This window comes from Zymoseptoria tritici, chromosome 1 (assembly GCF_000219625.1).
Source record: "Zymoseptoria tritici IPO323 chromosome 1, whole genome shotgun sequence".
Classification (NCBI taxonomy): domain Eukaryota; kingdom Fungi; phylum Ascomycota; class Dothideomycetes; order Mycosphaerellales; family Mycosphaerellaceae; genus Zymoseptoria; species Zymoseptoria tritici.
In genome coordinates this window covers 4,704,242-4,716,326 of record NC_018218.1, presented here as the reverse complement: position 1 = coordinate 4,716,326, position 12,085 = coordinate 4,704,242, and the positions used below count along the sequence as shown (strand labels likewise).

The 12,085-nt window shown below is 53.0% G+C and overlaps 5 protein-coding genes across 5 annotated transcripts; 2 read left to right on the top strand and 3 right to left on the bottom strand.

The window, feature by feature from the left end:
* Positions 1-47: 47 nt before the first annotated feature.
* On the bottom strand, positions 48-3,045 carry MYCGRDRAFT_67108 (coatomer subunit beta; the record flags this gene model as incomplete). The annotated part of the gene is made up of 3 exons (XM_003856578.1): positions 48-198; positions 252-2,686; positions 2,741-3,045. 3 exons carry the CDS (start codon positions 3,043-3,045, stop codon positions 50-52), a joined length of 2,889 nt encoding a protein of 962 aa, XP_003856626.1.
* A 379-nt stretch (positions 3,046-3,424) lies between these two features.
* On the top strand, positions 3,425-4,345 carry MYCGRDRAFT_107593 (uncharacterized protein; the record flags this gene model as incomplete). The annotated part of the gene is made up of 7 exons (XM_003857005.1): positions 3,425-3,495; positions 3,593-3,630; positions 3,684-3,779; positions 3,837-3,900; positions 3,958-4,045; positions 4,103-4,228; positions 4,282-4,345. The coding sequence occupies 7 exons, from the start codon at positions 3,452-3,454 to the stop codon at positions 4,294-4,296; spliced, it is 471 nt and encodes a 156-aa protein (XP_003857053.1).
* A 983-nt stretch (positions 4,346-5,328) lies between these two features.
* MYCGRDRAFT_33390 (uncharacterized protein) lies at positions 5,329-5,969 on the top strand (the record flags this gene model as incomplete). Its single annotated transcript, XM_003857006.1, has 2 exons — positions 5,329-5,491; positions 5,545-5,969. 2 exons carry the CDS (start codon positions 5,329-5,331, stop codon positions 5,967-5,969), a joined length of 588 nt encoding a protein of 195 aa, XP_003857054.1.
* A 1,696-nt stretch (positions 5,970-7,665) lies between these two features.
* MYCGRDRAFT_67102 (uncharacterized protein) lies at positions 7,666-8,997 on the bottom strand (the record flags this gene model as incomplete). Its single annotated transcript, XM_003856577.1, has 2 exons — positions 7,666-8,587; positions 8,643-8,997. The coding sequence occupies 2 exons, from the start codon at positions 8,984-8,986 to the stop codon at positions 7,666-7,668; spliced, it is 1,266 nt and encodes a 421-aa protein (XP_003856625.1).
* A 1,811-nt stretch (positions 8,998-10,808) lies between these two features.
* Positions 10,809-11,934, bottom strand: MYCGRDRAFT_67099 (uncharacterized protein; the record flags this gene model as incomplete). The annotated part of the gene is made up of 3 exons (XM_003856576.1): positions 10,809-11,053; positions 11,093-11,277; positions 11,331-11,934. 3 exons carry the CDS (start codon positions 11,918-11,920, stop codon positions 10,809-10,811), a joined length of 1,020 nt encoding a protein of 339 aa, XP_003856624.1.
* Between the last annotated feature and the right edge of the window lie 151 nt (positions 11,935-12,085).

Sequence of the window (12,085 nt, the reverse complement as noted above, 5' to 3'; positions counted from 1 at the left end):
TGACAGCACATGTCTCCAGCCCTCCGGAACTCCATGCATCAGTATCCGCTCAAACCAATTCGCCAATCTTGCTCAGACCTTTCAGTGAGCCTAGACTGAGCGCCAGGCCTTGTGAGCGACTGCGTATCCGCATGAAGCCAGTGACCGGACCATTCTCGCCTTCCTTCTCCACGCTCAAGTTGGCTAGAGCATCCTCACCTATATTCGATGTCAGTTCCGTTCAACTAGCACGGTGGATGAATGCAGCTTACCGAATACACTCCTCGCGTACAGATTCGCGCTCAAGAATTGGCAGTCACCCTTCAGACTGGCCTCAGGCGTCAAGCAGCTCATGTTGGTCACCTTCATTAGTCGTTGCAAGAAGTCTCTCAGTCCTGTACCAGCAGGCATCTTGGTGTTGATGTTGACCTTGTTCTCCCACTCAAACTCGGTCCACATTGTTCGGAATTGTGTCTCTGTGCAGTTGGCTGGTTGAATGTAGTCCATGATGTCGACGTGAACGTCGTTCAGGATGACAACATTTGATTCGGTCGAAGATGGGCCATCGTAGACCACGTTGCCGAAGATGACGCCGGTATCGGTTGATGAGACCTTGATCGTAGCTTGGACGTTGAGGAAGTCGAGGCCGGGTAAGTTCTGAGTCGTTGGCCTTTCGACAACCTTGAGGTCACCGAGAGTTGCAAACTCGACGGACAGATTTTGGAGAGTCTCGCGCGTCTGGTTGACGAGTAGCACATCCAAGATGATGTCGAACTGGTTGACCTGCACGTAAGCCTCGGCGTACACAGAGTCGGAGAAGCCTGTAAGTTGTACGACACGGCTGAGCTTGGAGCTGAGATCTTCTGTCGTTGCATCGCCGCCAGTTGCCTTCTCCAGATCGACCACAGCCTCATCTGCGCCATCCACTGCGTTCTTCTTGCTGAGCTGTCGGATTGTGACGACATCATCAACCTGGACAGCGCTCTTGGACTTCAGCACGGCATCCTTTTCGGCACGCTTCTTCTCCTCGACTTGAACCATGTTGACGAATGCTTTCCTGGTGTCGTCAAGGAATGCAACTTCAAGGTCCTTCTTCTGGGAGAATTCGGCAAGCGACCGTACACAGGACATGATACGGTCGACAGAATCCTCGTCAATTGGTGCCTTGACGAATTGTGATTGACCAGCGCGGATTATGGAGATCATGATGAGCATGGCCTCAGCACGAAGCGCGTTTGTTCGGGCGGAGTCGTCGGAAATTTCGTTGTGACGCATCACGAGTTTTGTAAGAGTTGAGGACAAGACGGTTGCGAGGAAGTAATCTCCGTCCAGAATGAGCTGCCGGAGTGGTGGTTTCTGAGCAGCCTTGACGGCATCCAGCTTAGCTTTAGCGGAGGACTGGCTTGTAAGGGCGCTTTCAGTAGCATACGTTCCATCGGCAAGGACTTTGCGGGAGCCAGTAGGAGCAGCAGGCTTTGCATGACCATTCACTTGTTCGGAGTTGGCCCCTGTTTCGCTATCGGCCTGCTCCTCCAGTAGACGAGCCTCGGATGCGACGATTGGGATTTCACCCAAGCTTGCGCGAATAGTCTTCCATGCTTCTCTGATGTCGTTCTGCTCAAGCGAGTACTCTCCAATGATCCAAAGACTGCCTCTGTACACCTTGCCAGCCCGGACTTCGCTAAGCGTGGAGACCAGCCTCTCGACAATTGAGCTGCGCATTTTCGGGAAACGTTCAACGACCTCCTTGACGAAAGAGATGACATCGATCGCTGAAGCGTTGTTGAAATCCGAGATGAAATCCATAAGCAGGCCAACGACGCTTTGCGCGACCTCGGAGAATTTGATAGCACACTGGTGAATGGAGTGGATGAGTAGGGACCGGTATTCGTTGTTCTTCTCGTACTGCTCGTCCACGGTCTTTGCGAGCTCCTTCTTGAGAAGCATTACAACCTCTTCCACATTCTTGCTGGAAACCATATCCATGGCCAATTCCAATGCCTTTCTTCGCACGTCCAGATCCGGGCTCGAAAGGACACGCAGAATCTCCATGGTCAAGTCGTCCAGGATGCCCTCGTTCGCTTTGCGCAGCGAATTGACCTTCTCGAGCACAATGAGCTTTACATTGTTGTCCGACTCCTTGATGCTGAGCTCAATGAACTTGGACGCTGCTGCCTTGACCGCCACAGGGTTGCTCGTAAGCGCGACGAGGGAAGACGCTGCCTCATATACGACTGTCGAGTCCTTTGCTTCCAACAAGTCGAAGATCAATCGCAAGTATCGTGCCTTATTCTGTTGATTTTGAACCGCATCTTTCCGAATGAACTCCAGCTCGACCAATTGCAGAAGTTCGCTTGCATTGGGAATGCCCTCGAACACGCCGCTCAAGTACTCCAAGGCCTTCTCATGACTGATGCTGAGAAGAGCAGCGAAAGCGTTCCGCTTGCAGGTGTTGTCACTCTCGCCCTCGAGGAAGGCCTGAATCAGCTCCGGTGCGTCTGGCATGAGAGCCTCGGAGTGTGTGTAGATCGAGGCGATGGCGAAGACCGCGTTCTTACGAACGTAGGAATGACGGTGCTCGAGGCAAGCTCGGGCGGGAGCGAGGAGTGGTTCGATGAGCTCGGCCTCGCGTAGCTTACAGAGGAAGCGAAGGGTGTTGCCGCGGATGTACTCGTTAGGATGTTGGAGGTCCATTCGAATGCCGTTGCTGGAGGAGAGCGTCAGTCTTTATCCCATATTCATAAATATACGATCGCCGTACCAAACCAAAATCATCTCCTGCTTCAGCTTCCCAGCAGCATCCAGCTTCGGACATATTTCGTAGTACAAGTATAACAGCTTCTTCAATGGCTTGCTCTTCGATGGCATGACGAAGCGGATGATGTGCATGAGGAGGTTCGGCATTGGGTCCCCATTGAGCATAATTGTCAAGATGCGCTTCATCGTCTCCACCTTGGAATCATCTGTGCCCTTTTCCAGCTGCGTCTTGAGGTCCTGCTGCGAGGGCTGATCGGCCGCATTGTCCTGGTGTACCAAACTGTACGAAGTCTCGAGGAAAGTCGCCATGGTTGTCGGATCGTACTGCAAGCTCGTGCGTTGTTATAGACGGGCGAGTCCTCCTCGCAAGCGGTTCCTTGTGATCCAGCCCTCTCCGACTTTCTCTCCTTTTGAGCTGACGCGTGGATTCTCGTCTGGCAAACGGTGGACGGCAACAGTTGGACAGCGAAGTTCCTCTGCCAGGTGCAAGAACGAGAAAGACAGGGCGGTGGTGGTGAGGTTGCAGTCGTAGCTACCGTGGACTCCTGGCACTAGAGACACGTTCACGAATTGTTGGAGAGAGGGTCCGGCTAAATCGCGGCAGATTTCAAGGCTTCGACCAACCGAACTCTTTGGCTCAAATGAAAGTCGACCTCCACAATTGTTCACTTCCATCGAGTTGATCCCCGAGAGAGAAAAGACTTCCTGCTTGAGTATGGCGACAAATTCGGCACCAGACGCGTTCTACGTGCGCTATTAGTGCGTACATTCCCCGATACTGTCGCGAGACGGTCCCAGGACGTTCCTGCAATCTTTGCGGCCCCTCGAGAGAACATACAATCTGACCAGTATCTAGCTCTGGCCACTCCGGTCGCTTCGGTCACGAGTTCCTGGGTGAGCTTGCTTGGAAACATCGATTGCGAGACCAAACTAAGACAGGATGATAGAATTCGATTTCCGAGTTGTTGGAGATGGGCGCTCTGCTGTCGCACGATACGCAAACAACTCGAATTACCGCAACGACTCGCTCATCCGGAAGGAGAGTAAGTCATCTGATCGAGCCACATTCCCAGAGATGCTATCCTGACACGAACCAACAGTGTGCGTAAGCACTCTCCTTGTACAAGAGATCAAGCGCATCATCAAGGACAGTGAAATCATGAAGTAGGTCGAATCTTTCGCGAGTCTGCGCAGAGCGACAGCAATCTGACGAAATCCTAGGGAAGACGACACCAAATGGCCACAGAAGAACAAGGACGGCAGACAGGAACTTGAGATTCGTCTCGGCGGCGAGCACATCTCATTCGAGGTCAGCAAGCCACTGCTTCACTATAACGCAATACACTAATGACTCCGGCATGCACAGACCGCAAAGATTGGCTCTCTAGTGGACGTGAACGAGTCCGAAGATCCAGAGGGTCTGAGAGTCTTCTACTACCTGGTTCAGGATCTCAAGGCGTTGGTGTTCTCACTCATATCGCTTCACTTCAAGGTAAGGATCTCGGCATGGCACATCGCGAATTCTGCAGCTGACCATTGAAATAGATCAAGCCGATCTGAGAAGACGTAGCATGCGATCATGCAGCTTGGGAGGCCACCAAGAACACAGGCGCCGAGACAGCCTTCATCGCGACGACAAACGACGAGTTTGCAGAGACACGACAATAAGGAGACTTCAAGAAGGACTTTGTACGACCTTTGCAGCTCCACAATATTCTGTGACAGACGTGGTCAAAGGAATGCCAAGAGATATGCCGCAGCGCAGTCCGGCGGAAATCTGGGGCAGGGTTATGGCGATAGCGTCCCCGCGATTCGGCAAGTCGTCTGACTGGATGGTCGGTGCTTTGGGAAGAGCGACCAGTCGGATTGTGTTTGTGTGAGGACCTACCGAGTTCCTTTCACGTCATCTCTTCTTCATCCAAACGCCTTCTGTTCCGCCAAACCACACTTCACCTGTTGTCCATATGCTATAAATCATTGCGCGTGTGACAGTCTTCCCTTGTTGTGCATATCTTTGTAATGTCTTCCTAGGCGTTGCGCCTCCTTCTACCACCAATCGAACGACATCACGCGAGTGGACACTATGCCTACCCCGAGCGAGCACACCGTGTCCGCCGTCCTTCCGCTGGACATCGCTGGGCCACTCAGGGCTGCATTCACCGGTTGTCCACCCGAAGACATCCGCGAACAAATTGCGCAATCAGAAGAGCAAGTAGAAAGGACGGACACACCTCAGCCTTTGGCCGACGCGGAAAGCCCGCCGAGTGATGGCAGCGATGATGGCACTACGACAGTACAAGAGACGGCGACAGGACGAGAACCCGATATTGCATCTCAAATCAGCTCAGAAGTCGCCGAGACACCGGCCAAAGGCGAACACATCGAAGACGTGACATCGTTGACGGAGGCACCAAGTCCCCCGGCCACCTCCCCAGACCCTGTCAGTGACAGCGATTCAAGACTGGTCCAGCACATGTCGTCTGCCGTGATCTCCTCTGGCATATCGTCACCGCAGTATCTCCATTTCCCAGAGCTGGACAGAGACAGGGTAGGTCTGCCATATTGTCGACGGTAGGAATAGAGCTGACGGGAATGCTGCAGCAAACATCATACAACTCCACTACATCCTTCTTGCGACCTGGGAGTAAATTCAGAGGAACACAGCAGTCCGACCGACAGGTGTATGACGTTCAAGTCGAGATCAAGGATGTGGACATGGCAGAGTCATTTCTGTGCGGCTACTTGCGCATACAAGGTCAGGCTGTACGAAGCAGGCGTGGTGGAGACATAGACTGACGTTCTCTGCAGGCCTCACGGATGACCATCCAACCCTCACAACATTCTTCGAAGGCGAAATCATCGGGCCGAAATATCTCTTCAAGACAGACCATCCGTCCTGGGGCAGCAGCGAAAAGGTCGACATGCAACACTGGGCACGATTTCCTGCATGGAGACCTCTGGCCAAGTCTGCGAAATCTGCCAACTTTTCGTTGAACAAGTTTGAGCAACGGGAACACCTCTTCATGCGATGGAAAGAGTACTTCCTGGTGCCGGATCACAAGGTCAAGACCATTACAGGTGCAAGTTTCGAGGGCTTCTACTACATCTGCTTTAACCAGTGCTCCGGGACTGTCAGTGGGATATACTTTCATGCGAAGAGCGAAAAGTATCAGCAGTTGGAGTTGAGGCACGTGGAGGATAAGGGTTGCATGCCAGCCATGGAGTTTCGGTGATGAGGAAGCGCTGATAGAGCTTGGCGGAAGCGCAAGAGGCGAGCAGAACGATGAGAAGATCGTCTGCCTCGAACATTTGATGACATTGATAGCGTTTGGGCGTACATTGACTGATTGCATGAGGAGTTTTGCTGGTTCACGAAGAGCTGTCCCAGCCTGCTTTCTTCACGATGGATCAGGGGTGATGAGGCATTCTACTAGGATGAATTGACGAACGATCATTCACAGTCTGCAGTACTACTTCGCTATTGTACAAATCGCCGATACCTTGACCCCTCGTGTTGCTTGCTCTAAAGTGAACCTGGAACCTTTTACGCATTGTACAGCATCTAACTCCGAAAAGTACGACCTCCAGCTCTCACAGGAGCTTTGTAAACCTCTTCAAACTCCAACGCAACACACATACAGGCAAAATCTGCCCCTTGCCCTTGACTCCTTCGATTCTGCGGGGTCAGAGACTCTGTCGTAGACCTCCTTCGATGAAACAACCCGTCCCATCGTGCATCGTCTTGAATGCCGCAACTGAGCAGGTCTTATAGCAAATCGTGGTTCGCTAATCCTAGTGTTCTCGTTCCTGTTGGCTCCCGGTGCTCGTGGCTATGATGGACCCCTCGAGTCAAGTCCCGCTTTCAGCTCGAGCTGCTGCTTGGAGCGACTCCGCAACATCATTGCCCGTAGATCAAGCGAAAATACTCGAGGTTGCAGGTGCGGACAGGGGTGTGGACGGGAGTGGTGGCCCGGGTCGTTGGCGGTTCAACGGTGGTGGAGGCAAAGGAGGAGCCAGAAGAGATGGACGAGTCGGTACCAGCAGAAGAGCTCGAAGCAGCAGGCGAGCTAGCAGCAGCTGGTGTAATCGGCGCAGATGAGGTGAGCGTAGATGTTGTGGGAGTCCCCGAGGAGCTAGAAGCAGGAGGTGGTGCTACTGGATTCGCAATTGGAACCGGTTGGACATGATGTGGTCGCGGTGTCGGCGGCATCTGGAACAGAAGCCTCAGCAGTCGTTCAGTAGCAACGACATCAACCGGCCATGGACAAACCACTGGTAATTTGAATCTGTCCGTCTCACAGTACCAGCAGTGCTCCTCCTGGCACATCTGGGCGAAGGCCGGGCGAACAGTCTTGATGTTGGAGTAGCTGAAGATGGTGCCATTGGGATTTGGGTGCCAGGCCCATACGCAGTAGCCAATGGGTGGCCCTTTGTAGGTGCATGGCGTGTTGTCCGGAGTGGAGTGGGCGACGAGCTCTTGCAGGAGGGACGGCATCGTGGCGGTCTGATCTCTGGCAATACTTGCGGAGAGCTTGGATTGCGTCGAAGGTGCGGACTCGGCTGAAGGTCATATACCCGATGGCTGCCATATTCTTGTGACAGACTTCCCGAATGAATTGTATGGTACATGGGGAAAGCTTCCAAGGGCTCGCGTGCGTAGGTACCTAGCCAGTCTCGATCTTTTCGCTGACATGACGCAAGGCCGAAACTGGTTTTGAACATCTCTTGAGAGTGCTACCATCCCGCTGCAGTCCTTGCGAAAGGGAAAAGCGGCCATGAGTGTATGCCGACAACAGCTCACGACATGCAATCGCTGGGAGGAGAAGAATCTCATTATTGCCTTTGTACAACCCAATGGTACATGCTTACATCATCAATCGTCTCATTCGTGAAACTCACCTCAATCTGAAAAGCATCTGGCATTCTCGATCAGGCACCGTGAGTCAATCTCTCATCCAAGACCATGGCACCGAAGCCTCCCCACCCATGGAACTCCTCGGCCATCTTGACGGCCGACTTGAGGTAGAATTGATTCGCGTCACCCCAGGTCTTGCTCGCTTCATGCATACAGCGGAGTGCTTTGACGAAATGTGCGTCGGTGCTGTATTCGCTTTTGAGGGCTTTCTCTTTCACGAACTTCCAGTCACGGCCCTCCAGCTCGACAAGCTTGATTTTGTCGATGTTGATCCTGGGACGGAGCTGCGCGATGTATACCAGAATAGTGAAGAGCCACCATTGCCGTACCAGTGGAACGTGGTGCTTGCTCGGGATGAGTGGCAAGAGTGTCCGCACGGCGTGGGAGCTCGTTAAAAGGTGTACACCGAAGAAGTCGTATCCCTTCTCGTTCTTCGATGATTGCGCAGCCACAACAAGAGCGACTGCAAGCTTTTGCGACTCTGCAAATTGCTCCGTGGGCTTCTTGATGTCCCATGAGTTCCAATACTCTAGTGCCGCTGCTGCAAGCTCTTCATTCCCGAGGATATTTTCGATATTGTCCGGGCCCTGATGGTCGGCCAAGTTGTCAAATTTAGGATCACTCGCTACCCGGTCAAGAATAGTGAACAATGAGTCTGTTGGATTTCGTGCAGGCTTGGTGTACTTTGGATCATCGAGGTAGACATGCCAGTCATTGTAGAAGCATGCGGCAAGTCCCAGGGCCTCGATGGCCACCGTGCGTGATGAGAGCTCATAGCCATATCCGAGGTGGATGAGTGGATGTGCCAAGCCGGCGATGAGGTTGTTGATCAGAGGTTCGTCGCCGGAAAGAAGGTACTCGTCCAGTAGTGAACGCCAATCGTAACCATGCCGGACAAGCTGATCCTCGAAGAAGTCAATGAAGGCTCGCTGGTATCTGCCAACACTCGTCAGCTAACGCTCGACATCATGGTCTCTATCCTGCGACGTACTCTTTCTTTCCCAGGAATTCTCTCCAATCATCTCTTGATATCTCGCCTGGACTGTCCACCCATGGCTCCAAGTGCTTCGACTCTGCTTCGTAAAGGTGGTTCAACTCATCGGCATCAGCTCCAAGGATGTATGCGGATCCGAGGATATGAGGCGTGTGGTTGTGAAATCGTAGTTGGTTGTAGATGATGCTGTGATTGATGTGGTTCGCTTTGAGGAGGTGTTTGAGTGTTCGTGCTCGTTTCTCTGGTCGCTCTTCGATGTCGTGGACCTCCGCCTTGGGGACTTTGATGCCGCTGCCGGGCAGGCTCCAGGAAGGCAGCTGAGGAAGTCGGAATTGGAACATGGTGTTTTGGTGTCACTCAGGATGACAGGTGGATCGCTCAACAGGAAGAGAAGAACGAATACAGTGCAAGTCGACGTCGTCTGCCGACTTGTCTCATGATGTCTGACGTATAGCACCTTTGTCATCGTCTGGGATCCATCTTTCCCCGCGTCAGCCGATCGTCGTTCCTGTGAGGACAGCAAAGTCCTCTCACTCACTTCACCTCCTGATCTGCTACATCCACGGTACTTGCATCATTATCATACTTTCTTGTGCGCACCAGACAGGCAGCGGACCGATATCTCGCTTCTTTGCTCCGAACGACTACACGATCGACAACGCGCGATGGAGCTTGGCCTCCAGACGACGAGCAAGCCACTGAGTAGGATGGCCCTTCAGTACACCCTCTCGATGTCCAACGGTGCATGGAAGACTTGGAGATTACTGTGCCAATGGTGTTCCCTTGAGTAAGGTATTTGAGTACGCAGTAGGCCTACCGGGCAAGTGTACAGTAGACCTCTCTCCTTGGTTTTTCATCCAGCAAGCATTATTTCCGTCCAAACTGCTTGCTCTCTCATTTCTTGCCCGCGAGAACAATGCTTTTGAAAGACAACAAAAGCGAGCACGTCCCAAGCAAACCCCAAGGAACTGATGGACTTCTGTTGTCTGGTAGTTTGTAGGCTTGCATGGCAAACCTGCAATCCGACCATAAGATATGCTCTTCCGCCGTTCTTTCCTATTCTCATAGCTACATTCTTACACACTTTTCACAATACATCGATTATATTCAGATGCTTCTGACTCCTTCACTCGCGGCTTATTGTTCGCTTCTGAAGGACAATGCCCTCGACACAATCTGGTGAAGGCCCTGGTGAATGCACGGGCAGGCAATTCACGTACGGCACGAGTAACTCTCCGCTGAGGAGCACGGCCCTCTCAGCCTGCCCTTCTCTCTATATCAACTACTTTCCTGCTCCGACTCTTGCCAATAATCTCAATCTCGACATCGACATCTCTGCCTCGCCACCACCCACCAAGCCTCTCAAGCCTACCACATCGGCCCAAAGACTTCCACATCAACAGAAGTCTCTCACCCATACACCCACACGACTCCACTCTTCCCAAAGAGACAACGGCCACCACCATGTCTACCACCCAGCGCGTCGCAGCCGCGTCGATGGGCGCATCGAACGCGACGAAGCCTACAACAAAGGGATTCACGGCGGAGGAGAAGACAGCTCGCAACAAGTACGAGCGCCCGTAAGTCGAACTCACACAGCATCTGATCTAACGGGTACAAAGCTAACACAATCAGACCGGCCGGCTACGAGGCGCCCAAAGGCCACCTCCGAGTCCACTCTAACATCGAGGTGACCGGATTCATGAGAGGCATCGTCCTCCAGGACTGGGAGTTCTGCGTGAAGCCGCGCAACGCGGCAAACGCGGGATGTCGCTCCGGACACTGGGGCTTCTACGTCTGGCATGAGGGCGTTCTCCGCAAGGCCATCTTGCTCATCCGCAAGGTGTGCAACTACACCCACCCGGACGACGATGACGGGTCAGAGCACGACTTCGGCGATGAGGACGCGGATGAACTGGACGGCCAAGACGTGATTGAGGCGTAGGGCAGATGATTTGGTCGACGTGGTTTTGTGATGAGCATCTGGAATTTTGACCTTTTACCCGATTGCAACGGCAGCGAACAACGACTGTGCTGTTATGGTCGAGACTGAGCGTTCAAGCGAAAATACCCGAACGGAGAGCATAGAGTTGTGGTTACGAAGGAGTCTGATGGCTTTCGATGACACGAAAGTTTTACAACACTCTATTATTTCTCCCAGTCTCAATCGATATGTGTGACCAACTTCCCCTGGTTTGACCCGCTGAACAGCTTCAGCCACGTCTTCGGGACGTCCTCGAACGATCCACTGACTACAGTCTCACCTCCCTCAATCTCCAGCTTTCCATCCTCGAGTGCCTGTCTGAGCTCGTCGAGTGCCCTCGGAAAGTCCTTCATGTAGTCCAGCACGATGAAACCCTGTACTCTGACACGCATGATGACGATCTCGAACCAGTTCTTGAGGCCAGCTGTGCGCTCTGGAGCAGTGTTGTAAGAGCTGATGGCACCACAGGCGATGACTCGACCGCGGCTGGCCATGCGGGTGAGGACGAGGTCGAGAATGTCGCCTGCAACGTTGTCGAAGTAGACGTCGACGAAGCCGTCACCGGTTGGAGTTTGCTTTTTGAAGTCTTCTTGAAATGAAGAGGATTTGTAGTTCAGGCACACATCGGCACCGAGCTTCTCCACCCATCTGTCATTTCGTTAGCCATGTTCGAGTCTTGAACTCAGCAAAATTCCGCTTACCTGCACTTCTCATCGGTTCCCGCAATACCGATGACTTTCTTGCAGCCGATGATCTTCTTGGCTATCTGCACCGCCATCGATCCAGTAGCACCCGCCGCTCCTGAGATTACGACGATATCGTCCTTCTTCGCTTGGCCAACCTCAGTGAGTCCGAAGTAAGCTGTCAAGCCAGTACCTCCTAAAGCACCCAGGTAATGAGTCTTGCTCATGTTTCCAGGAAGGTCCTTAGCGGGCTGCACAGCACTAGCCTTAACGACAGCCATCTCAGTCCACCCTGGAGCGGCAATGACAACGTCGCCCTTCTTGTAGTCCGATGACCTCGACTCGACGACCTCAGCCAGCGCGCGGGCAGACATCGGAGCTCCGACCTTGACAGGCGGGACGTAGAGTCTGCCGCTCTCGGCGAGGTCTGGGTCGATCCAGCCTCGTTGAGCTGGGTCGTTGGACAGGTCGGTGATCTTGATCAAAAGTTCATCGTCTTGAAGTTCTGGGAGGTCGACTTCCTTCAATTTGAAGGTCTGCTCAGGGCCGTCGAGCTGAGGCTCGTCCCTTGGCTGATGTGCCAGCTGCCATTGGCGTGTCTTGACCATTATTTCGTTTTGTGTTGGTATTGATGTTGGTCTAAGGTGTTGAGCAGGCGGAAGCTTTTTCTCTTGTATGCTCGATGAATGCCGAGGTCAAGCTACGTTTAGCAAGGGAATGCTCTGTAATCAAGCTGCAGAGCTTTCAATCACGTTGTGTCAATGGAACGGATG